At 37.8% G+C, this 26738-nt stretch overlaps 1 protein-coding gene across 4 annotated transcripts; it reads left to right on the top strand.

Moving 5' to 3' along the window:
* On the top strand, positions 1 to 21699 carry si:zfos-911d5.4 (uncharacterized). 4 transcript variants are annotated; one of them, XM_051913679.1, is made up of 8 exons: positions 1 to 106; positions 4857 to 4976; positions 5217 to 5356; positions 7832 to 7932; positions 8007 to 8146; positions 8227 to 8455; positions 8617 to 8837; positions 12829 to 16621. In XM_051913679.1, the coding sequence occupies exons 3-8, from the start codon at positions 5232 to 5234 to the stop codon at positions 12847 to 12849; spliced, it is 837 nt and encodes a 278-aa protein (XP_051769639.1). In that variant the 5' UTR covers positions 1 to 106; positions 4857 to 4976; positions 5217 to 5231; the 3' UTR covers positions 12850 to 16621. The 4 variants fall into 4 exon arrangements, with proteins under 4 accessions (XP_051769639.1, XP_051769638.1, XP_051769636.1 ...); XM_051913678.1 differs by lacking the exon at positions 12829 to 16621 and adding an exon at positions 17930 to 21699 and having other exon boundaries at positions 2 to 106; XM_051913676.1 differs by lacking the exons at positions 1 to 106; positions 12829 to 16621 and adding an exon at positions 17914 to 21699 and having other exon boundaries at positions 4468 to 4976.
* The last annotated feature ends 5039 nt before the right edge of the window (positions 21700 to 26738 follow it).

A 26738-nucleotide genomic window follows, 5' to 3' on the forward strand; every position in this document is an offset into this window, starting at 1 on the left:
GTGCTCGTCTGCTAATGATGAGCTGTGGATTGATGATCTGCTGGAGCTTCAGTCCGGATCTGAGCTGTCGTCACTCCGGTCCGGTGCGGATTCCACCTGTTCACAGGTGAGGCAGACATCATCACCACACAGAGCGTCTGTAAGGGTCACACACCATCATATGTGAAGGTTTGTTTTGGGATCATGTGAATCTTCTGGATTTCATCAGAAGCGGCTGAATATTTTCATTTGCATTGAATGATTGAGACGCACAAAAGCTCGAGTTTCCGCTGAGCAGCAGCAGCAGCAGCGGTTTGAAGGTGAAAGTAATCAGTAAATGTTTCCTCTGACCCTCATCATCATCATCATCATCATCACGGGCAAGAGAAGTTCTGCTTCTGTTGCTAGTTTAGCTCATAGCGTTCGTCTCTGTATTCCCAACCAACAAAATATGTTCTAAGAACGTTTTGCTAATGTTCCAATTTTGTTTTCAATTAAAAAACGTAAAACTTTTTATGCGTTTGGGCCGTTCATTTACACAACATCGGCATTTTGGGGGCATGAAAACACAAACTTTTGAAAATGGGTTTTAAAGTGCACGTTTTGAAAACGATACCGTTATTGTCTCCATGTAAATTACAAAAATGCAAACTTGTGAAAACGCCAATGGTGGCGTATTACGTGTTTACGTAGTGTTTCTTTACAAAGTGATGTCGCCAACTACTGGCCTGGCAGCAGAATACAGCGGTTGTAGTCGTTTTTGCGGAGACGTGATCATTTTGACAATGGTGTCCTCTGTACGTGAAAAATGCAAAGGAATTTTTTTTTTTCATTTTTAGTACATCGTTGTCATGTAAAAGTTATGAAAACGTTATTTCGGAATGTTCTCTGAACGTTCTGAAACAAGCGGTAACATTTAAAAAATGTTTAACTTAAAAGTTGTAGAAAAAAGTTCCATCAATGATGTATAAATAATATTTTTGTTCTAAAGTTTTGAGAATATTTTTAAAGACCAGATGACTTTGAACAAACGTTCTTACTGGAAGAATGTTTGTTCATAACTTTGAGAGAACCTTGCCAGGTATTACTGAAAACTGAAAATTATTGCACAGCTAAAGATATATATATATATATATATAATATCTATCCAACTTTATATAGGGAGCTATGCGATAATTTATAAATAAAAATAGATATTACAATAGTAATATACTCTAAAAAAGGCTGGGTTGAAAACGGACAAACCCAGCTATTGGGTTAAATGTTTGCCCAACCTGCTGGGTAGTTCTATTTAACTCAACTATTGTTTAAAAATGACTATATTTTTCGCTTAAAATGAACCCAAAATAGGTTGGAAATTAACATTTATTAAAACGGGCGTAATGATAGTTAGTGATTTCAGACTAGGCCTATCACCGTAGTAAGGCAGTACATCTCTAAACGGTTTCATTAGTATGATGTTTTAATGAATTACTTTATTACTGCTAGCGAGCTAATTGGGATAGCTAGGATTTATTTCCAACCGATCTCACTTTCCTGTAAGCATTAAAACTGACTAAAGGAAACTTTAAAAAAAAAAATAAATAAAATAAAATAAAATTCAGTTTTAGAATATATTCAACGTTTCAGTATAACAATACTTAATGTTATAAGAGTTGTATACATAAAAAACGATATGACTTACGTTTCATAATCAGGCTGCAGCAGCTTCTTCCTGTTGACTGGACCGTTAAAATTTGAACCGTCGCTGCGGGAACCGTATTTTACCCAACATCCGGGTTATTACTAGAAATTACCCAACGATTTTAAAAATGACCCAACATTTTGGGAAAAAATAACCCAACGGTTGGGTTAAAAAAAAACAACGTTTTTTACTGTGTAATAAGTTTAATAAATAATAATTAAATAATTAAATTTATTAAATTGCTTATCAATAAATGTTCTCAATGTATGCCTCTAGTAATTATGTGCCTGATTTTTAATTTCCAACCTATTTTGAGTTCATTTTATGCCAGCCATATAGTAGGTAAACAAATAAAACTACCCAACAGAAAACATTTAACCCAACTGCTGGGTTTGTCCATTTTTAACCCAACTTGGGTTGTTTTTAACCCAGTATTTTTTAGAGTGTAGAATATAAAAAAATATATAAAAAATAAAACCACAAAATCACACTCAGGTGAAACAGTAGCTGTCTGATTTTCTATTTAGTCGAGATATAAATAAATCTGACTTGACTTGAAAAAGTGACGAAGTGTTCAGAGCTTCAGACAGGCTACTGTCGATCAACAGATGTTGCAGGTTCCTGTAGATCAGGCTCTTAAACGCTAAACGAGACGCTCGCGATCAGAAACCCTCCGTTTAATTACAACACAGGAAACGAGCGGCTGATCGGAGCAGGAGCGATAAGAGCCGATGAAACCCGAGCGGCCGCAACAAAGAGCGACTTATCAGAACGCCGGCCGAGCTGGACGCATGACCATCTGATTGCGCTGCGGACCCGATTCATAATTAATACATTTATCAAATTAATTACTGAGAGACGTCTCGGAACAGTGGCTAAATTCATGGAGCTCTGGCTCGGCTTTCGTCTAATAAGAGCGCTGTCAGAGTAATGGAGGGAGCGACTCGGACACATGACAGACAAATGATGTGGAGGAATTTAGAGGGAAACAGAAATATGTCATTGTTTGGTGACGAGCACAATTGCGGCTTTGTCTGTGTCCGGTCTGTGCGTCTCTCTCTCTGAAACACACCTGAGACTCATTCATGGTTTTGCTGTACAAACACACACTCACAAAAGAAACACAAAATGTTTCTAGATTCTCCAAGTTCATTTGACTCATGACCTTTGCCCTTTGACCCAGAGAAGTGAACACTGGTGAAGCGTTAAAGTCATCATGAAAAGGAAGTTGCGCTGGTCTTTTCGTCCCCTATATCCAAGTGAAACGCTTCGCAAACAAGAACAAATGTAGGGCGGGGCTTGATTTTTTGTCTGTGGGGAATTGATTGGATGGTTGTGGTTTGCTATTGGTGGATCTCATGTGAGTGACAGGTTGCCCCGCCCTCGTCATCAGAGAAGAGAAGAGATGCTGCAAGAGGGAGGAGAAGATATTCTGATTCAAGATTACCAGGAACATGAATTTAAAACAATACAAAATTCTCTCATGAAACTCTAGATGGCGCAGGCTGATATAGGTCCTTAACTCAATTTGCTTGCAATCACATCATTCTCTGTAGGGCACAGCTGATTGGTTCCTGCAGTAATAGTAGCCAATGAGCTTGTAGCTCAACTTTCAAAAACTGGTCAGCATTTGCTGTAGCAGTTGCGATAAAAATAAGATTTCATGGTGACTTTAAAGGGATAGTTCATCCAAAGATGAAATGACAGCAACCATGATCAAACTGCTGGAATTTCTGGCATTTTTATACAGAATTTATTTAAAAATACAAAAATAATTACAGATGAGATCATATGACGACAAAATAGCAAATGACTGTTTATTATTGAATAATGTGTTTGGTTTGGGGTCGATAAAATTTTTAGTCTCTTCTGCTCACCAAGGCTGTGTTTATTTGATCAAAAATACTGCAAAAATAGAGAAATATATTAAAATATCTGTTTTCTATGTGAATATATAGTAAAGTGTAATTTATTCCTCTGAATTTTCAGCATCATTACTCCAGTCTTCAGAGTCACATGATCCTTCAGAAATCATTCTTAGATGATGATTTGATGCTCAAGAAACATTTATGATTATTATCATTTTTTTGCAAACCATGATACATTTTAATTTTCAGGATTCTTTGATGAATATAAAGTTCAAAAGAACAGCATTTATTTGAAATAGATATTATAAATGTCTTTAATGTCATTTTTTATCAATTGAATCCTTGATGAATTAAAGTATTCTAACCTGAAAAAATGGATCTTAAACTTATGAACAGTAGTGTATATTATTTATGCAACAATAAACATTATGGAGTGTGTAAAGTATTATTTTATCGTTTTTTTCTTTATTGAACTATGGCAGAATATTGTCCTCATCTGAAGAAGAACAATACAGACATCATTAAAATTGTTCTAAAATTGCCCTTAATTAGTGATAATTCAGGACAATGCAGGTAATAATTAGAAAGAGGGAATATCTAAATCATTTGACGGTGTTGTTCTGACATGATTCGCTGTTTATTGTGTGTAAAGTTCGTGTTTCTCGTTTATCGTCAGAATCATCATATTCTCCGTCTCTCCAGTGAAGTTTCTCTCTGATAGCGGAACATAAAGGAATCATAATAATTGACTCTGTTCACTGATTGCAGCAATATTAAATCCTGTAGGGAGGCTTTGTGTGGGAATTCTGCTGATATTGCTTTGGCTTCACTTTCATCTGTATTTCTTTCAGCCCTTTGTTGCGGCTTTATTGCGGTGGCGGCTGTTATCGCGAGATCTGCCGCTGAAGTGCAGGTCACTGAAACGCTTTATTGCTCTTTATTGAGTTCATTCGCTCCGATTTGAGCATCAGCTGTCGGTGCGAGTCTGTTTGAGCCCGTTTGTGTCGCTCCTGATTCTTATCGCCTGCCCGGAGCGCTTTGTGTGTATTTACGCCGAAATTAAACATTCTTCATCTCCAAACTAATATCCTCCTTTTTATGCCTGTGCAGCGGCGGAGCGAACAAAAGTCTGGAGAAACATTCATTTTATGTGATGGACGAAAATTGGGTAACATCACATTATGAAAAGCTGTTTGTGTTTGAGCTGCAGAGGAAGATTTGAGACACTATTATTATTGCCATTATAGTTAAAAAAGGAAAAATCCTAATGTTAGCTGTCTGACGGCGTGACGTCATCAGGCGCTCCACGTGCTTCTTGTTTACAGACAGACAGACTGAAGCAGTGGGACTGATTGTGAAACTGCTCCTGGATTGAGTTTCAGCGCTGATCACATGTTCTTCATATTGAGTTCTTCATCAGAATCAGTGACAATCACCAGCACACGGTCAGTAAGACAGCAGCTCTGCATGTTACTAACCCTAACTAACTAACTAACTAACCCACTAACACTAGTCCCAGTAAACTCCTGGCTGACCATCATGACTGTTGCTTCAGGCTGATCTGTGCTGAAGGTCAGCTGTCGTGTTTCTCCAGATGTTTGTCTCATGACGTGTTTATTTCAGCTCATTTAAGTGTCTTGGAGTGTATGATTAGTATTTTCTGATTAATATATTGTCACTTTCAGATATTAGACAGAAGAATGTTCCAGATGGTTCAGTTCTTAGTTCCCTCAGGGCCCAAGAGACCTGGTAATATCAGCGTTTCTCAGCCAACCGGACAGAAGCGGACTCAAACCGCTTCATATGAGTTTCTACAGCATGTACGGTGAGGATATATAAACTAATAATAAATGTCTTTTTCCACAAATTTTGTATGTAATATAATATCCAAGGTACACATTTCTAGTAATTGTGCAGTTAATTCTCATATTGTATTTTCAGAAAGTTTTGGAATATTTTTCTTCTCCCCAAATTTGTCACTACCGAAACAATGATTAATAATTTAATAAGAAGGGTTACATTGACCTATTAAGATTTTGTTTACATCTACTTTGGAAATATATTTTTTTGCTATTTTTTAAAAAAAGTTTTCACAGGTAAATCAATAACAATTACAATTTTTACAGTATTTCAAGTGTGATTTATGAGATTTGTTGTATTTTGAATCCAATCTTTCTTTATCTAAAAGGCATAAAGTTTATCAAACTGATTTCAAAGTGAAGGATTCATTAGTTTGAACATACATTGAACCAAACACTGATAATTCAATACTTTATTTTTGACAAAACATCCCATGTTTCGGTCGTGACTGCACATTTTCGGTAGTGACAGTAATGTGTTGGTAGTGACCACATCACATTACACAATTTTAACTCACATACTAAAATACTAATGATTTGCATAACTCTACTAAAATTTTGTTTTTTACCCCCAAATAAATGATTATGTGTTCCCTTTTGTCACTACCAAAACAATGATGACATGTTTTGGCATTGACTGTTTCGGTAGTGACAATTTTAGATATTTTTGAGCCTAGCTCAAAGATGCTAATCAGCACATGGTTAGCTAGCACAGTTCTGAACAGTTGTACACACACAAACACTAAATTTGATCAAATAGCACCCAAAAAACAATAATGTCACAACCAAAACTTCACCACATGTTTCGGTCGTGACTGTTTCGGTAGTGACAATATTAGATACTTTTGAGCCTGTTGTCCCACAACCAAAAATTTTATTCAAATTTTAGAAGTTTACTAAGATCATTCTATTTTTTTGTTAAAAAGTGAAGTTAAAAAATATATATTTATTTTATATTTTATTTTTAAATCATGAAATTTTATGTAAAAAAAAACGTCACTACCAAACAACTTTTTCTGCAATTAAGCAAACATTTTTGGGTGTTATTCCATAAAATGTAGTGTTTGTGTGTGTACAACTGTTCAGAACTGTGCTAGCTAACCATGTGCTGATTAGCATCTTTGAGCTAGGCTCAAAAGTATCTAAAATTGTCACTACCGAAAATTCACCACATGTTTTGGTAGTGACATCATTGTTTTGGTAGTGACAAAAGGGAACACATAATCATTTATTTGGGGGGAAATAAACAAAATTTTAGTACAGTTATGCAAATCATTAGTATTTTAATATGTTTTAGTATGTGAGTTAAAATTGTGTAATGTGATGTGGTCACTACCAACACATTACTGTCACTACCGAAAATGTGCAGTCACCACCGAAACATGGGATGTTTAGTCAAAAATAAAGTATTGAATTATCAACTAAGATGTTATTATTAGTTCAAACTAATGAATCCTTCACTTTGATATCAATATAATAAACTTTATGCCTTTTACATAAAAAAAGATTGGATTCAAAATACATCAAATCTCATAAATTACACTTGAAATATAGTTGAAATTGTAATTGTTATTGATTTACCTGTGAACTTTTTTTTTTTTTTTTAAATAGCAAACAAATATATATATATTTCCAAGGTAGATGTAAACAAAATCTTAATAGGTCAATGTAAGCCTTCTTATTAAATTATTTATTATTGTGTTTCGGTAGAGACAAACTTGGGGAGAGGAAAAATATTCCAAAAATATTTGAAAATACAATATGAGAATTAACTGTACAATTACTAGAAATGTGTACATACAAATTTGCATACATACAAATTTGTGGAAAAAGACATTTTTTTCAAGACGTTTCCAAATCTGACTTTGAACCAATTCAGTAGAATGGCCCATAAAATACAGTAAAAACAGTAATATTGTGAAATATTATTACAAATCATCATATCAGAATGATTTCTGAAGGATCATGTGACACTGAAGACTGGAGTAATGATGCTGAAAATTCAGAGGAATAAATTACACTTTACTATATATTCACATAGAAAACAGATATTTTAAATTGTAATAATATTTCACTGTTTTACTGTATTTTTGATTAAATAAATGCAGCCTTGGTGAGTAGAAGAGACTTTTTCATAAAATTAATTATTGCATATATGTATATGTGTGTATGTATATGTAAGTCTTTATCAGCATGGTTTGCTAGAGTAACTGGATTGTTTTCTTTCTCTCTGTACTTCAAATGGAGGCGTTTAAAGTGTCATGTCAATCACAGCTGTCAGGCTCCGCCCTTTTCCCTGCAGTATGTTAGGCAATGCTTTCTAAGAATGTTACATTAGCCTCCATGTTTTGACAGGTTAACTTTAGATGAGTGCAGAGAGAGTCTCCTGGTCAGTCCGGTGTGTTATTATTGTGTGTTATTATGCTGATATCTTCACACAGGACGGTCAGCGGTCTGAGACAGCAGGACATGTTTTATAACCTGCGTGTACCAAACCAGTTTCAGACCGACAGAGACGAGATCAACCTGCTGCTGCTCACAGGTGCGTCAGAGGAGCTTCAGTACTGTCAGAAACACCTGTAAGACACCATCACAGATCAGTGTGTGTCGCTCCAGGTCACGGCGTGTTTTGTATCGATCTGAAGACGTGGAGCGGTTCTGTTTCGGCCCAGATTGAGACTCATGTCAAAGCGCAGCAGCAGACCTTCAGCAGCGTCTCCGTCGAGCAGCTGCCCGACGCGCTTCAGGCCATTACGGTCAGATTCAGCATTCGTTTCCTCTCAGAGTTCATGAGAGGTTCTTCAGAGCTTCAGTGCGGATGTTTGTGTGTGTGCAGGTGAAAACCAGCAACCTCTGCAGTCACATGAAGCGCAGCGGGCTGAACGTCCGTCCGTCTCTCTTCATTCCCAGAATCCTCCTGCTCTCTCCGGACTGTGTGCTCAGTGACGAGCTGCTGCAGACGGAGCAGCTGGTGTCCGGCGCTGACGTCCAGACGTTCCTGCGCTCGCTCCGGGAGGGATACACGTCATGGCTGTCGGACGCCTTCACCCCGTCCTGGATCTCAGGTCAGGCAAGCCCAAAGAATAATTGTATTATACACTGCAGGGTTTATTAGACAACTAGATTAGGAAGCAAGATAGAGAAGAAAGGAAATGCCATTGTTTTTCTGAACTATATGCCTTGTTTATGTCATTATTATTTTGTTGTTATGGTTGTGATGGTGCAGGTCACCTGTCGTACGGACAGATGCGTGCGCTGCGTGAGCGGCTGGAGCTGATGGGCACGTGGGATCTGCTGCAGCTGTCCAGCGGTCAGGAGCTCAGCGGTGATTTCCAGAGCTGCCAACATCTGGCCATCAACCGACAGGAAACTGACCTGCTGGAGTTCAACAGAGCAGGAAGTCTGATTACTGACACACTGTGGAGTCTGCTGGGACACACACCACAGGTGACACACACTCTCTCTCACACACACACAGAATTGTCAGTTTTGATTTCATGGGGACTTGAAGCCATGGTTTGTGCTCCTGATTTGGTGGTTCTTCTTCTCTCAGATGTTTTCAGACTGTGTTCTCGTGTGTCAGCAGTAGGTGGCGCTGCAGTAAATTATGTGAGGCTTGTACTGATTCAGCAGAGACTCTCTGCTAATATGACATGTTTCTCTTATCAGTTTAAAGCATCAGATAAGAGTCAGCGGATGAGAAGCAGCTCTGCTCCACCGGATCCACAATAATCCACAATAACCGCAGCAGATCTCCAACATCTCACATGATTATATGTGTTTGTCACTGAACAAACACCTCGAGCTTTACTGAGCGATCAGACACAAAACATGATGTTCTTCCTCAGTGTTTCCGTCTTGTTTTTACAGCACAAATATCCAAACATTCTTAAACTGAGATAAATGAAAATGACTGAAGATATTTAGTCCGTTTTCACCTGCTGGAACATAAAACAGCATTAAAAGAAAATCCCACAGAGATCTGGAAACCACACAGAGCAGACCTAAATTTATTGTAAAGCAGTTAGAGTGTTAGTGAGGGTTAATGTAGAAATGTGTGAGATTGTCTTCAGGCCTCTCATGGTGTTTCTGCATTAAAAGCCGCCGCTGAACAAAAGCATCTTCATCGCTCTTGGTCTCAGGTTCGCTGTGAACTCGGTTTAAAGCGCCGGAGGGCTGCTGCTCGTCTGGTGTTACATTACTAATAAGTGAGGAAATGATTTTCAAATAGTCTTGAAAAGACGGAGCTGTTAAACACCCTGACAGCTGACCGCTGGAGTCTCAGAGGTCGTGACCCGCGTGACCTCACCGTACGAGAGTCGTGTCATCAGACGCCGTCAGTTACCGGCGAACAAGAGCAGAAATATCTAAGATTCTGATCAGTTCGGTTCCAGTTTTGTTCTCATCTGATCTCAACAGCCCAGCGAACAAAAATATGTTCTAAGAACGATTTGCTAATGTTCCACATTTAAGTTATAAAATCTATAAGTTATATTGTAATAGTTGGCGTTCTTTTTCTTATTATTCTTCCATTTCCGCTCTGGAAGCCCATAGAAGCGCTTACGGCAAACTTATAAAATTTGGCACACTGATAGACGTCAGTCCCAACATTAACCACACCGAATTTGAAGTCTCTAAAAAAATCAATGCCTCTAGCGCCACCACCTGTCCAAAGTTGCACTCTTGTTAATGCTAATAACTTTTGAACTGTAAGGGTTAGAAACAAAATTCTTTGAAAAACCTACTTTTTCGAACTGTTGCTCCGATTTTCACGAAAATTGAACCAGATCATCTTCAGACCATGATGACAAGAAGAATTCAAGTCAATTGGTCAAACCGTTTTCGAACAAATTCTGCGTGGCGCTTGCGAAAATAGACATAAGGCTGTATCTCCTCAACGCTTTATCGTATTCAGACCAAAACTGGTACATGTCATCACAAGCATGACCTGAGGTTACATGCTGGGTTTCGGCACAGGGCCACCTACTGGTCCGAAGACCAGTTCGATCGTTAGATTCGGGGCATCATGCAGAGTTGAATGATATCCAGTTTTCCCATATCGGCCATTTTGGGTGTCGGCCATTTTGGGCGTCGGCCATTTTGAATTTTGTAGTAAAATGCTTTGTTTTACAAACGCATTGGCGTATCATTACGAAACTCAGTATGTGTCTTTGGCACAACGTCCTGGCAGTACTCAAAGTTTCAGGGCAGCGCCACCTTATGTTCAAAAGTTATAATGAAATTTACAAAAATGCTAATAACTTTTGAATAAATTAGCCTATAGTAATGAACAGGTCTTGGTAGATTCCTTGGGTCATGCCGAGAACATTTTGCCATATTTGGCCAAACTTCCTGTCCGCCATTTTGATTTTATTTCAAAACCTACTTTTTCGAACTCCTCCTAGACCGTTTCTCTGATTTTCACCAAAATCGATTCGTATCATCTTCAGACTGTGCCAACAAAAAGTTATGGATTTCGTGTTGATAGACGAAATTGTTTTCGTATACCACAGCAACAAATTTGAGGCATGATGCCAAAGCGCCTTTTAAGGCGGTATCTCTGCAATGCTTTGGCATATTGACACCCAACTTTGCACGTGTCATTTTCACCTCACTCTGACCACAGCACATCAATTTAGTCACAGCGCCACCTATTGGTCGAAAGTGATAAACCATTAAATCTTTGCTAGTGACTGTGTTTATGATTTTTCAGTCATTTTGCCTAAAATCATCTTAATATGCCTTTAATTGCTCGTTGTTGCAGTCAGTGTGATGCTCCAGCCACATATTGTGTCTTCTTTGTGCTTGGCCCCTTAATTGCTGCTTGCAGCTGTATTTTCTAACATTCAAAACGTCCAGTTTCTTAAATGTTTTAAAAGCATTTGTAATAGTTACACCAACATTCCATTTTCTCATTCTTCAAACATTATGAGAATGTTTCTTTTGAATGTTCTCTGCAACAAGTTGTAACATTTAAAAAATGTTAGACTAAACTGAAACAGATAACTTTGAATGAACATTCTATTAATGTTACCGGACGAACATTTGTTTTATAATGTTGAGAGAACGTTCTGAGAACGTTCGCTAGGAGGAACTTCACTTAAAAACGCTTTATAGATTATATCAGGAATGATTTAGTCAAGTAACTGTCAGAAAAGCTTTTGTAATTCACTGTGATGCTGTTCTTGACCCTGTGTGACCTTTGACCCCAGCCAGTCTCATCTGTTGATTATTTCTCCTCTTGTGTCTCGACTGACATGGTTCCTGCGCTGCTGTCTCTGCGCTGAATTCATCTCGAGTCCTGAGCGCGACTGAAAGCCTCTTCTAGCCGCAGCATTTACATGCAGTTATCTCCTTATTCAATTAACTGCGCCAGGTTAATGAGCGGCTCGGCCGGAGACGGAGCTGAGAGTGTAATTGGCGTTTGTGGAGTTAATGGAAGCTCTGTGACTGCAGATACCAGAGGAAAACAAATCATCAACCCTCAACCAATAACACTCACACAGCTTTATTCAACCACTTACTTGCTTTTCAAACGTTTTGACATGCGACATGTGAGTGACTCAAAGCTTTTTCTGTCTGATTTTAATGCTTTTCGCATTTCTTCAAACACACTCTTCTTCACAAATTTAACCCATACAGCAAAATATATATGTTTTCAGACAGTCGTGTCTAAAAGTGACGTCCGGAGGGGATGTTTGTTTTTAATGACCCTAAAACTTCAAAATATGAGAAAAATATTTAAATGTTTATATAAGAGGGAAGAACAAAACACTAACACTACAGGTTTTATTTTACTATGCAAAAAATGCATAGCTGACAGGAAAAAAGAGCATTGACTACAACATAATCAGTTATTAATATTTCATTTCTTGTTTTTGCAGGTGTGGTAAAAATTTATTTGTATGACTGTCTGGACAAAAATTATTTCATGTTTCATTGCGTTATTATCACAAATAAAACAATCGACTCCAAGCACAACTGCACAATATGACTACAAAATCTTTAACACATTTATAATAATATTTGAACAGATGTCCGGACGTCACTTTGGCCACTACTGCATTTTTCTGAAATATATTTTAAAATAAATATATTGTTAACGTGAAAGTTAAAATATGTTACATAAATGTTTTTTTGATAGGTTTGGTTACTTATATTTCCTATTTTTTTTTTTTTTTTTTTCATTTATTTTGTAGCAATTTTTTAAAATATATTGATATTGTCCAAACAATATATATTTTTTAAAAATGCACACGTTTTGCATTTATCTGAAATGTTTTTTAGGATTGGAAATAAAATACATTTTTAGTTTTAAAAAAAATATTTATTTTGGCCATAAAAAGTGTCAATGTTTTTGTCGAATGTGAAATGAAATGAATCTGGTTTATATGAAGCGGGCGTGTTTTAAACTCAAACTTTGATCGTCGTGTTTCAGAGCCCGTTCTCAGCTGTATAATTATCTCTTCAGCCTAACGAGTCGTTTGAAGCGGAGTGAAACATGCGGCTCCTCACAAACCCTTCAGCCAATAAAGCTGTGAATGTTCCTGCTTCAACAGCCCTTCAGACACACTTCATAAAATCAAGATGAAGATTTACATAACAGATTCCACACTGGTGTGAATGTGAAGATAATCACTATCCATTCTTGTATAATCAAGGTCAGGTTATGTTATGCATATTTTGAATATATTGTCTGAAGGAGGATGATTATGTCTTTTCACTCTTTCGTCACACACGCTGTATCATCCGCCAACTGACCAATTGTGCAAGTTTTGTTGGTTAACTTGCAAATTGAAGCGGCTGCACTTGATCGTAATGGCGGCGGTCGTTCAGAACCGGACGCTCAGATGATCTGTGTGTTCAGTTAATTGCTATTTAGGCTTTTCATTTGGTTTCATTAGCCTCGTCTGATCGGTTTGCATTCGCTGAAGGAACTGAAAGGTGTTTTGCTGGAGTTGAGCTCGAGTTCACTTCATTATGTAGATGGAGGCGCGTTCTGCTTTAATGGGCCGCAGGTGGAGGATGATGATGGTGGTGGGGAAACGTTTGAGTCCCGATTCGATATCGACAGGTTTATGATCTCTTATGTTTATCTGAGGACACCAGTTTTAACCACTTGTGAGTCTGTTTAATTTAAGGCCATTTTTAAGATTTTTAACCCTCTGGTATTGTTCATTTGGGGGTCACACTTGTGTTGTTCGTGGTCACACCTAAAATGTAATTGTTTTTTATTTTCAGTAAAATAAATGTAATATATTTTTGTTCAATAATATTTTTTCTTCTTTATTTTGTATTTTGAGAGAATTTCATGGTACGAATTAATATTTATGCAATAATTAAGATAAATTTTTTTCCCATTGAAAATAAAAAAAAAAATTCTAATACTTTTTTATTATTATTATTATTATTATTATTATTACTTTTCAAATAAAGCAGTATTTCATGTTAAAATAGAGACATTGCCTTTAAAATCAATTTTTTTGAAGGCAGATTAGCGCCATCTGGTGGGAGTAAAAAAAGAAAAACATCTGTAATGTCGTGGTGTAACCACTAGATGCCTGTATAGCTCTAAAAAAGGCTTATAAATTGTTGTTTTTAGACATAAATACTTATTTTTATTAAGTTGTGCATTTGTATATATATTTAGACATTCTCAAGGACAACTTTTTGTTTAGAGGTTTAGATTTTTAGTTTTAGGTTTAAAAAAAAAAAAAGTTTACATTTTGTTTTGTTTGAAATGTTGATTTGAAGTGTCAGTTTTTGCATTAATTTTACTACAGTCAAATCTGAACACAGAGAAAGACATTTTGTTACACATTACATCAAAATTTAACAAAAGTTTAACAAAAATGAACAGGAATGCTTTATCAGAGCTTAATCAACCTGATTATTTGAGTCTTCTGGCTCAATTTTGCCATATTGTTACAGCCACACCAGTTCATTTGTGTGTATGATAGTGTGTTGTGTGTGTGTGTGTGTGTATTTGAGTGGGCGTGTCTGTTTTGTACTCTTGATGTTTTAGAGTGTAACTTCTTCCTTTCCGTCCATTTTTTTTTTTACTGCATTGTGGCTGAATTATTGATTTTATTTCATGCATTTGCAAAAACTTTCTTTGTGTTACAGTCACACCAGTTCATATATCGTGGATGATTTCTAGATTGTACACACAAAAAAATTCTCTGTATTTTCATCTATTTCCCATTCATTTCCAGTGGCGGTCATTTTTGACTGCAAACAACACTAGTGTGACTTTTTTTTATGGCCATTTAGTTTTTTTTAATCAAGTCTACAATTTTTTTTTTTTTTTTTTTTTTGTCACATAGCGATAATGATAGTAAAACATTTGAGTCCCGATTCGATATTGACAGGTTTATGATCTTATTGTTTCTCTCATTTGAGTCAGTTTAATTTAAGGTCATTTTTAAGAGGAAGATATTCCGTTAACCCTCTGGTGATGTTCATTTGGGGGTCACACTTGTGTTGTTCACGGTCAAAAGTGACGAAACACCTGAAATGTAACTTTTCAGTAAAATAAATGTAATATATTTTAGTTCAATAATATTTTTTCTTCTTTATTTTGTATTTTGAGAGAATTTCATGGTTCAAATTAATATTTATGCAATAATTAAGATCAATTTTTTTTTTAATACAAAAAAAAGTCTAATACTTTTTTTTATTACTTTTCAATTAAAAGCAGCATTTCATGTTAAAATAGAGACAATGCCTATATATATAAATCCAATTTTTGAAGGCAGATTAGCGCCATCTGGTGGGAGTGAAAAAAGAAAACCATCTGTAATGTCGTGGTGTAACCACTAGATGCCGGTATAGCTCTATAAAAAGGCTTATAAATTCTCTAGTGGTTTTTAGACGTAAATACTTATTTTTTTATTAAGTTATGGCTTTGGATATATATTTAGACATTCTCAAAGACAACTTTTTGTAAAGGTTTAGATCTTTTTTGTTTGAAATGTTGATTTGAAGTGTCAGTTTTTGCATTAATTTTACTACAGTCAAACCTGAACTCAGAAGAGGACATTTTGTAACACATAACATCAAAATTCAACAAAAATGTAACAAAAATGAACAAGAATGCTTTTTCAGAGCTATATCAACCTGATTTCAATCTTATTTGAGTCTTCTGGCTCAGTTTTGCCATATTGTTACAGCCACACTAGTTTGTGTGTGTCTGTGTGTGTGTTTGTGTCTGTTTTGTACCACCAGTTCATACATTGTGGCTGATTTGTAGACAAAAACATTTTCTGCATTTTCTCCTATTTCCCAGTCATTTCCAATGGCGGTCATTTTTGACCGCAAACAACACAAGTGTGACTATTTTTTTTTATGGCCATTTAGCTTTTTCGAATCAAGTTCATGATTTTTTTTTTTGTGTGGTCACATAAAAGTCATTGAGTTTCGTACCATTCCGATTGAGTACGATCCAATGATCGATCAACACTGGAGGGTTAAACCATCAAATGCTCTATAATTCAATATTTGCCATTGATGTGTTGCTCGACTGAATGTTGTTTTGTCAGAACCAGAAAAAGATGCTTTTTTTTACCAGCTCTTGGTTAGGGGGCGGGACTACCGGTGGGTTTGACCAATGGCAGTCGAGTGGAGTGTTTGGCAAATGCGTTCCTGCTTGAAATGAGGCACTTTAATGAACATCTACTTCCTAATTGCCAATAAAATCTGTCATTATCCTTTAATCCTTCATTTGTTGTAAAATGTGATTAGCCAGGTTTTTATCAGAACTTGTGCTTCGATATTTATCTGAAATGGTCTTTATCTGCAGTTCCTCGTTCTGGACTGCAAATCGGAGCTTCTCCGTCTGTTGTGTTTGCAGATAAACCGGTTAGTGGACACTTTGGCCCATTGTCTGTTGTTTTGATAATCACACTTAATAATACCGAGCATCAATAAGGTCTTTAAACCCGATTTGGCTGCTAAATGGAGTTATACGGCAGCAGTCGTGTGTGTGCGGCTCGTCTAATGCCATTAGGAATGTTTGTGAGGGTCAAATTCAATCAGGCATGAAGAGACTCATTCAGATGTAGAGTCGAAGCGCTCGCAACTGCATGAACGAGCGTCCGTGTTTCTGGACGCTGCGTCTGATACATGCTCGGTTCATGCTCGGATACAAAACTTGGTTTTCACAGCAATGCCATAGAAGAACCATTTCTGGTTCCTCAAATATTCTTTCAGCGAACAGTTCTTAAAAGAAAGTGAAGAACATTTTAATATTCTAAAGAACCTTTAATGCAATGGAAAGATTCCATGGATGTTGAAGGTTCTTCGTGGAACCATCGAAGTCAAGTCAGCTTTATTTCTGTAACGTTTCAATAGTAATAAACAGGAAAATAACAGAATCAGTGATGCAAACTTCATCAAATATGAGGCACATTCAGATTCTGGTTGTTGCTGTTCAGGTGTAACGCTGGAAATCCCCTCATGAAACCCATGATCGAAGCGTTTGCGTGTTCTTCAGCTCAGGTGAAATCAGAGACGCTCGTGTTGCAGAATTCTGGCACAGAATCGCATGAAGGATCAGACTGAGTTTGATTGATGAAGACGCTCTTGATTCTCTTGTTGAGTCTCGACACGTCGCTGACAGTGAAGGAACGTCTCTCCGGGGGTCAGAGGTCATTGTCAGGTCATGATGTTGGATATTATAGGTTTGTTATGTCTGATTATGAGAGCGGGATTTGTGAAGCCTTCAGTTAAAAATACAAGTCTGATAGAATGACACGCTGTATTTCAGATTCAAACACACACACACTTGTGGATCTCTCGGCTTTCTGTCTCCGTCTCTCTTTCTCTGTGTGTGTTTTTGATGTAGTCATGTTAAAAGAGCTTTAACAATCGTGTGTCGTGTGAAGGTGGATGTGAACGCTGATCTCTGCCTCCATTAACGAACCCCTCGCCAATTTACTTCCCCCTCAGATGAAAGAATAGATGGCTAGAAAAAACATAATTGAAAAATTGTGTGCAGCCAGAATGAAAGAAAATCAAGCCATGAAAAGAGAGTGATTTTAATCCGGCGCAGTGACTGTGAGGCTGGAAATACTCCTTTGAATCCGACGCGTCTATTATCTGTCAATGTGTGAATCTCATTAAACGGCCATTGTGTCGACACACGGACCCGGAGACGAGCGCGTTCATGACGACGGGACACATGCGAGCGTAATCCCACAGATCTGCTTTTCAAACCCGTCCGCGTCTTTGATGCTCAAGTGTTTTTGCTCCATTATGTGACGCTCCGCGTGAAGGAAGATCCAGTTTTCTGTTGAATTCATTCATTTTCTTCACAGTTTACATGAACGACAGAGAATCATTTCGATTCGGTGTGTTTGTTTAGTGTATGCGGTCAGCCGACACGCGACAGATTGAACCAGGTGAAGGTCACTCGTGTCCACAGAGGTCAAAATCAGGGTCGTGACCTGAGCGACCCTCAGGGGTCAATGATCAGTGTGACATTATGTGAAATTCTCTTAAATCTACGGTTGCCTGTTTGAAGGTTTGTTTCTGTGCAGGTGACCGTCTCCATGTACAAGCGAGGAGCTCAGGGCTGGCTGGGGAAACCGCTGATCGCCACGGCAACAATCCCCTCCAGCACACGTGTGATCTTCCGCATCCGAGGAGAAATTACAGATGCCAAGATCCCGGCCGGCAGCATCCGCTCCATCACACTGAGCATCTGAAGCTCTTCTCTGATCCGTAGAAACTTGTTCTGAAATCTGCTCTGCTTCTGCAACTCCAGCCGCTGATCGTCTTCCCTGCTGGCACGACTAATGTCTTCATGTGGATGAACAAAATTGAGGGGGAAAAAAATGAGGGAAATTTCATGAATGATCTTTTGGTGTGTCAATGATATATATATACAGTGCTCAGCGTAAATGAGTACACCCCCTTTGAAAAGTAACATTTTAAACAATATCTCAATGAACACAAAAACAATTTCCAAAATGTTGACAAGACTAAGTTTAATATAACATCTGTTTAACTTACAACATGAAAGTAAGGTTAATAATATAACTTAGAGAACAAAATTTTCAGTTTTACTCAAATTAGGGTGATGCAAAAATGAGTACACCCCACTGAAAGTCTCTGGAGCAAAGCTAAATTTTAGACTACAAATGTCTAATTTAACAAGAATTCAAGCACAGGTGAGTCTAATTCTTCATTACACAGGTGTCCAGCAGACAGCTGACTATAAAAGGGTGTTAAAACCCCTTCCCATTTCATGCTGTCAGCAATGGCACCACATGGAAGAGAAATGTCACAAGACCTGAGAAAGAAAATCATTTCTTTACACCAGAAAGGTGAAGATCAGCAAAGCTTTACTTATCAGTCAGAATACTGTAGCAAAAGTGGTACAAAAATTTAAAAAAGATCTCACAGAGACGTCCAGGTCGTCCACGGAAGTTAACACCTCGACAGGAGCGTCTTCTGATGAGAAGGGTTGAAGAAAATCGGCATGCAAGTTCACTGCAGTTATCTGAAGAAGTAGAAAGCCAAACTGGGGTGACTATTTCCCGTGACACAATACGGCGTACACTGCAGAGGAATGGCATGCATGGGTGCCGTCCACGAAAGAAGCCTCTCCTAAAGCCCAGGCACAAAAAAGCCCGTCTAGAGTTTGCCAGGGCCCATGCTGACAAAGATGAAGACTACTGGGACTCTATACTCTGGAGTGATGAGACCAAGATAAATGTTTTTGGAACTGATGGCTTCAAAACTGTATGGCGTCGCAAAGAAAAATGCATGGTGCCTACAGTGAAACATGGTGGTGTCAGTGTCCTTATGTGGGGCTGCATGAGTGCTGCTGGTGTCATTGATGGCATCATGAATTCACAGATGTACTGCTCTATACTGAAAGAGAAGATGCTACCATCACTCCGTGCCCTTGGTTGTCGTGCACTTTTCCAACATGACAATGATCCTGAAGAACACATTTCTGAAGAAGAACAGGGTGAAAGTGATTCAGTGGCTCCTGATCTGAACCCAGTCGAACACCTATGGAGAATTCTGAAGAGACAAGTTGAGCATCACTCTCCATCCAGCATCCAGTCTCTAAAAGAGCTCATTCTCGAAGAATGGAAAAAGATAGATGTTGAAAAATGTCGCCAACTTGTTCATTCCATGCCTAGAAGACTTGGTGCTGTCATTAAAAATCATGGAGGCCATACAAAGTACTAGATGTAGTAGTTTTTGTTCTGGGGTGTACTCATTTTTGCATCAGTAAAATGTGTAATCTAAGTTATATTATTAACCTTTCATGTTTTAAGTTAAACAGATGTTATATTAAACTTAGTTTTGTCAACATTTTGAAAGTTGTTTTTGTGTTCATTGAGATATTGTTTAAAATGTTACTTTTCAAAGGGGATGTACTCATTTACACTGAACACTGTAAATCACTGATTCTTGAGATAAGGGACAAAAAAATCTCTAACATTTTTTTCTTAGGTTAGGGTTATTATGAACAATCCAGTTCCTAAATTCCTTAATTCCTCCTTTTTAATATTAAACATATATAACCAATGTTCTTGGGTAAATCAGACATGATATCATGTAGTTCAGCTGATGTTTTAATATTTTAACACAATGAATTGAAAAAAGAATAAGACATTTCTTTCAAAATTAACAAAAACCTTCACCTGACGGTGTTAAATACTGTCGTGTTGACAAATACTGACGGAGCTGACATAATGACGAAGTTGACAAATACTGACGGAGTTGACACATAACGACGGAGTTGACAAATATTGACGGTGTTGACACATAATGACGGAGTTGACATACTGACGGAGTTGACACATACTGACGGAGCTGACATAATGACGGAGTTGACAAATACTGATGGAGTTGACACATAACGACGGAGTTGACAAATACTGACGGTGTTGACACATAATGACGGAGTTGACATACTGACGGTGTTGACAAAAACTGGCGGAGTTGACAAAAACTTACGGTGTTGACACATAATGACGGAGTTGACATACTGACGGTGTTGACAAAAACTGGCGGAGTTGACAAATACTAACGGTGTTGACACATAATGACGGAGTTGACATACTGACGGTGTTGACAAAAACTGACAGTGTTGACAAAGGTCCAGCTGGGGCCAAATATGTAAATAGAATCATGAAACAACATTACAAGAATTCCCCCTATGCAAAAAAAAAAAAAATAAATTTAATCACATTACAGTATATAGACTTTTTGAGAGCACTTGACAACCATCAGACATAAAACCTGATAGAGTTGACATCTGACGGAGTTGACAAAATTGAATTTTTTTTAAACCTCAACCACATGTTGTACAGTGGAGCAGTTTTGTTGTCTTTCTTCAGTTGTAGCTGCCTTAATAAACACATCAAAATGCCATGATTTATCCCACAACTATTTACAGAAACTGTTACACCAGGATGACGGAGTTGACATGTTAAATCTTTGAACACAGAGACTTCAACATTGTTTGTTTCAAATATAAAAAAATATAAAACTTCCATGTGTCCTACTGTGAGATCCACAATGAGCGGGAAATAGTAAGTGCTCCTCAGAGTTAAAGATGACCATACTGATTCATACTGAGTTGATGCAAAGTGAGGACAACTTTGATAGCCATTTTTTATGGAAAATATAATTTGACTAACTTTTTGTATTTGATATATTACAGATCTCTGCCTTTCAATTTAAATGTATATTTTTGAATTTGTTGCAATTTTAAACACTTTGTTTGGCAATTTTACATTGTGACCTCATGATGAGGACAGGCTAAATTACATGTATTTTCCAAGAATAGAGCATGTTTTTAAATAATACTAACAAAGTTATTTAAAAAATAAAAGCAATGAATGTCCTGAGTATCTAGATTTCCTTTAGATTTCCTGTAACTTTTTAAGTATTTTTATTTTGATGAATTTATTTATTTTTAACATAAAGAGGACTTTTGTGTGTAGGACATGTTTTGTCCCTTATCTCAAGAATCAGTAATATATATATATATATATATGCATATGCTGTATCTGATGTTTAAGTTATAAAGTTATAGTTTTAGTTATAGATTTTAGTTTTGCCCATTGCTCAGAAATGTTTAACTTTTCTATCAAACTCTTTTCTATGAACCCCTTCTGGCCTCGTTTGTGAGAATATTCAGGTGGTGAGGATATTTTGATCTGTTAAAGCTTCATAAATATTTTTGTAATCTCTATTTTGTCACTTAATTTAGAATAATTGATATTTCATGCTATTTTAATGGCTATAATGCAATAAAATACAAATTTCTGTCTCAAATAAATGTATCTTCCAGGTTTTTTTTGGGAAAGACAAAGAAGTTTCTGAGTAACGAAACAAAATGTTACATTTCTTGAGACACACTTGATCCGCTGATGCTGTTTTTCAGAACTGAAGTGTGTGTGTGTGTGTGTGTGAGAGCTGATGGCAGATGGACATGTTGACAGAAGGGTGAATTCATGGACACTCAGTGACCTGTCAGGGTGAAGGAGACTCAGAGCGGGACGTTTCACCTGAGACTGAACACATCCAGGTAAACCAACTGGATCTGTTTCTGTTCATATGAACAGGTCAGATATTTCTACCGTCCTGTCATTCTTCATTCATTATGGATTAAACTCGTATGGATTTGTCCGTCTGATGTCTGAGTTCTTCCATTATGAGTGACCCCTGTGCTGACCCCAGGTGTCTGACCCTCACCTGCTCTCGGTCACTTTCGGCTGGTCACTGGGGTCAGAGGTCAGAGTTCACTGGCTGATCCTCAGTGATGAGACCCTCAACATAAGGAGCAGACAGATGTAAATGATTTTAAAATGGTCTCATTGAAGCGGCTTGCTAATTTAAGAGCTGTTGTGAGGATTTCTAGATCTGCAGAATTTCATCCGTTTAGTCTTTTCTTTACTCTGATGTTTCATTAGACACTAACAAACGCATCTCGGTGGTTTTGGATGCAGTTCCCATCGCTGCACAGATCACTTTGATTTTCACTGCATGTTCATTGAGATAATCACTTCGCGATCACTGCAACAATTTTGATCACTGCACAATCAGCACGATCACTGTGATGATCACTGCACAATCGCTGTGATGATAACTGCAGTGATCACTGGGACAATCATTGTGATGATCACTGCACAATCACTGGAACGATCACTGCACAATCACTACTTGATCACTGTGACAATCATTGTGAAACTCACTGCATGATCACTGTGATGATAAAACTGCGACGATCACTGGAACAATCACTGTGATGATCACTGCAACAATCACTATGATCACTGTGACGATAACTGCAACGATCACTGGGACAACCACTGCGACAATCACCAGGACAATAACTGCAACAATAACTGCGACAATCACTGTGATGATCACTGCACAGTCACTACATGATCACTGTGAAACTCACTGCATCATCACTGCACAATCGCTGTGACGATAACTATGATCACTGCACAATCGCTGTGATGATAACTGCAACGATCACTGACAATCACTGTGATGATCACTGTGACAATAACTGCAACGATCACTGCGATGATCACTGTGACGATAACTATGATCACTGCACAATCACTGTGATGAGCACTGCACTATCACTACATGATCACTGTGAAACTCACTGCATCATCACTATGACGATAACTGCAACGATCACTGGGACAACCACTGTGACAATAACTGCAACAATCACTGACAATCACTGTGACGATCACTACATAATCACTGTGAAACTCACTGCATCATCACTGCACAATCACTGTGATGGTAACTGCAACGATCACTGTGACAATCACTGTGATGATCACTGCACAATCACTGCATAATCACTACATGATCACTGCAACGATCACTATGATGATCACTGCATGATCACTGCACCCACAGTTGTGGGTCATTTTGTAGCTGTTGTTAAAAGAGTCTCATGTGATTTACTTGCTCATACAGGCGTGTGTTCATCTCATTTTTGTCATTCAGCTCTAGACAATCATCATTTTGTCACTGTTTTTATGTATTGCTTTGACAATCATCAGTTGGTGTGTAAATTAGTCCAGGATTCGGAGCATGTATTGTCTTTTTAGGATCGCAGGGAATGACTATAAATCACTTGAACAGAAAAGAAACAGTAGCAGGTTCATCACTCACTGACCCGTTTCCCATGATGTCATCAAAATGTGCCTATGGGAATATTAAATGGTATAATGATCAATAAATGAACATCAGCAGGTCTAAACACAGTTCCGGCATCTAAACATCAGAATGTGCAGCTGCAGGGACGAGAATCAACCACTGAGTTAACAGGCTGAAACACATTAGTCAAACAAATTAGTATTTGGATCAATAAGACAAAACGACACAGAAGCGCTCGACCAATCACAAGCTTCACACGGCTCTTTCACAGAATCACCAGCAACATCTGACGCTCCGTCGAGTTCATAAATGACAATAATAACCCATCAGTTTTCATTCAGGTCTGATTGTGGAGTAGTTATTGATCCGGATGCTGCTAAAAGCTCGCGTCACGTGACCAAATCATACTGTCAATCATTTCATCACCTTCAACTTTGACCCCACAGATGAATCCAGTCAATGTGGGTCACATGATGACTGATGTTGGATGTGCTTTGAGATGAGAACATCTTTATTGCATAAAAAGATCATTACATTTAATCTTATAGGTGAAATCCGTCTCAAAACACAACGACCAACTAGCAGCCCGTTTGTGTTTCGACTGGAGGTGCATTCTGGGTAATAATTCAGGAATGCTTTTCTCACTTTCACATCCACTGTTTTTGCCCTGGAATCGTCTTCAAATGAAGCAATAAAGCGTACCATTGCCGAGTGTTCAATCTGAGTCTAAAATTAACAATATCTCAGTGGCTTCTGGTCTCGAGGTCGAGGCGTGTATGTGGGTCGTGCGTGTCGATGACGTGCTCGTGTGTCGTGAGAAACGCTCCGAGGGTTCACATGTTACTTTAGAAGCATGAGATCATAGCAGACTCTTTCTGATCATACAAAGCAAGTGAAACGTTTGTTCCTGATGTCCTGAAAGCTTCTGTGAGATCTTGACCTGAAGTGCTTCACACCAGGATATAATAAACTGACACAGATTATGGTTTCCTGTATTTTAAAGGTGCGGCACATGAGAGGATTCAGGAGTGAGTGTGAGGACAGACTCATGAAAGGGCAACAAACACTTACATCAGTTAAATATGGCACAGTAATATCTGATCTGTGTGAGGAGGTGTTTGTCAAATTATCGAGGAATTAAAAGTCTGATTGTCTGTAACTGATATTTGTGGCCTGGTTTCAGTTTCGCCTGCAGGAATGGAGGAACTCGACACTCAAACGAAGTGGCACATTAGTTCAGCTAAACTAAACATGAGCGCTTATTACATTTATTCTACTCAATTTATTATTTTAAATGTATTTGTTTACTTAATTAATTATTATCTTACATATTTTGTACACTGCCTTTCTCTGAACTTTCCCCTGGAGACGCCATGTTTAGAGCGTGATGTTGGCGCTGATGTGACTTGATTTCTGATGTCGAACCCACTTCACTGTGAGCCGGTACTGGAGCAGGATCGAGACATTCATTACAAGATTTGCCTCGGCACTGCAGCAGCCGGACAAGGAAGTCAATTTTCCAATTTAGCAAACTCAAAGATGACAGGAAACGGCGCAATTTGGTGCCGTCAGTGCAGATGAGGGTAATTATCTCTAAAATCAACGCCATTTCATATGAAGCTCAAGTCATAATAATGAGAGCGATGGAGTCATTACTGTTAATTAGAGGAATTAGTAACATCATTTAACAAACGCACAAATAATGTTTAGGATATTGAAGCAGTAGCCGAAGCCATTAGACAGAAGCAAAGCTTTTTAATGCAATAATTGCATGTTCTACACAATCTCTGGAAAGGGTGTATGTGTGTGTCGAGTCGAGTCGAGCAGCTGTACACAAGAACAACCTGCCCGTCCACTCAGTTAACAAACAAAAGCGTTTCTGCCTGTGGATTTGATTGGTTTTCATGCTTATAATTATTATGAATTCATTAAACTGTCACAATTTAAATAATTAATGTTGTCATCACATGCTATCAGAATTATTGTGAATACAAGTTTCCTAGTCATAAATTGGACATGAACGCCCTCTCCCAGTATTTACTACTGGAAAAATCAGAGATAGTTGGCTGAGTTGGGCATGCCATAAACTTTAAACATGGCGGTGGGGAGAATGATTGCTTCTGTGACTGGTATTCTGTACCAGTCTGAGTTTCATGGTCTAAGTTTCCTAGTTGGAGTGTTCTGGTCATAAATTTCTAGTTGGAAATTCCTAGTTGGAAATTTCTAGTCGGAAATTCCTAGTTGGAAATTCCTAGTCTGAGATTCCTAGTTGGAGTGTCCTAGTCAGAAATTCCTAGTCGGAAATTAATAGTCAGAAATTCCTAGTTGGAAAATGGACATTAAATTGGACATGCCCTCTCAAGTCATATTTAATACTGGGAATCTCAAGAGATAAATTTGATGCCAGAGTTTCTGAGTTGGGCATACCATAAACCTTAAACATGGCGGTGAGGAGAATGATTGCTGCTGTGAATGGAATTCTTCATTAGTTGTACCACAGCAGCTACATCACCTTGTCATTAAAGCAGTGCATATTTACATATATGAATAATCATTTGAAGCATGTTGAATGTTTTATACACAGTGATGCTGCTTACATATGCTATCAGAATTATTGTAAATATGAGTTTCCAAATCCGAGTTTCCTAGTTGGAAATTCCTAGTCTGAGTTTCCTAGTTGGAAATTCCTAGTCGGAAATTCCTAGTCTGAAATTGGACATGAATGCCCTCTCAAATCATATTTACTACTGGGAAACTCAGAGATAATTTTGATGCCAGAGTTTCTGAGTGGGGCATACCATAAACTTTAAACATGGCGGTGGGGAGAATGATTGCTTCTGTGACTGGTATTCTTTACCAGTCTAAGTTTCATGGTCTAAGTTTCCTAGTTGGAGTGTTCTGGTCAGAAATTTCTAGTTGGAAATTCCTAGTTGGAAATTCCAAGTCTGAGTTTTCTAGTTGAAAATTCCTAGTCTGAGATTCCTAGTTGGAGTGTCCTAGTCAGAAATTCCTAGTCAGAAATTCCTAGTTGGAAATTCCTAGTTTGAAAATGGACATTAAATTGGACATGCCCTCTCAAGTCATATTTAATACTGGGAATCTCAAGAGAAATTTGATGCCAGAGTTTCTGAGTTGGGCATACCAGTGCATACATATATGAATAATCATTTGAAGCATGCTGAATGTTTT

This window comes from Ctenopharyngodon idella, chromosome 12 (assembly GCF_019924925.1).
Source record: "Ctenopharyngodon idella isolate HZGC_01 chromosome 12, HZGC01, whole genome shotgun sequence".
Classification (NCBI taxonomy): domain Eukaryota; kingdom Metazoa; phylum Chordata; class Actinopteri; order Cypriniformes; family Xenocyprididae; genus Ctenopharyngodon; species Ctenopharyngodon idella.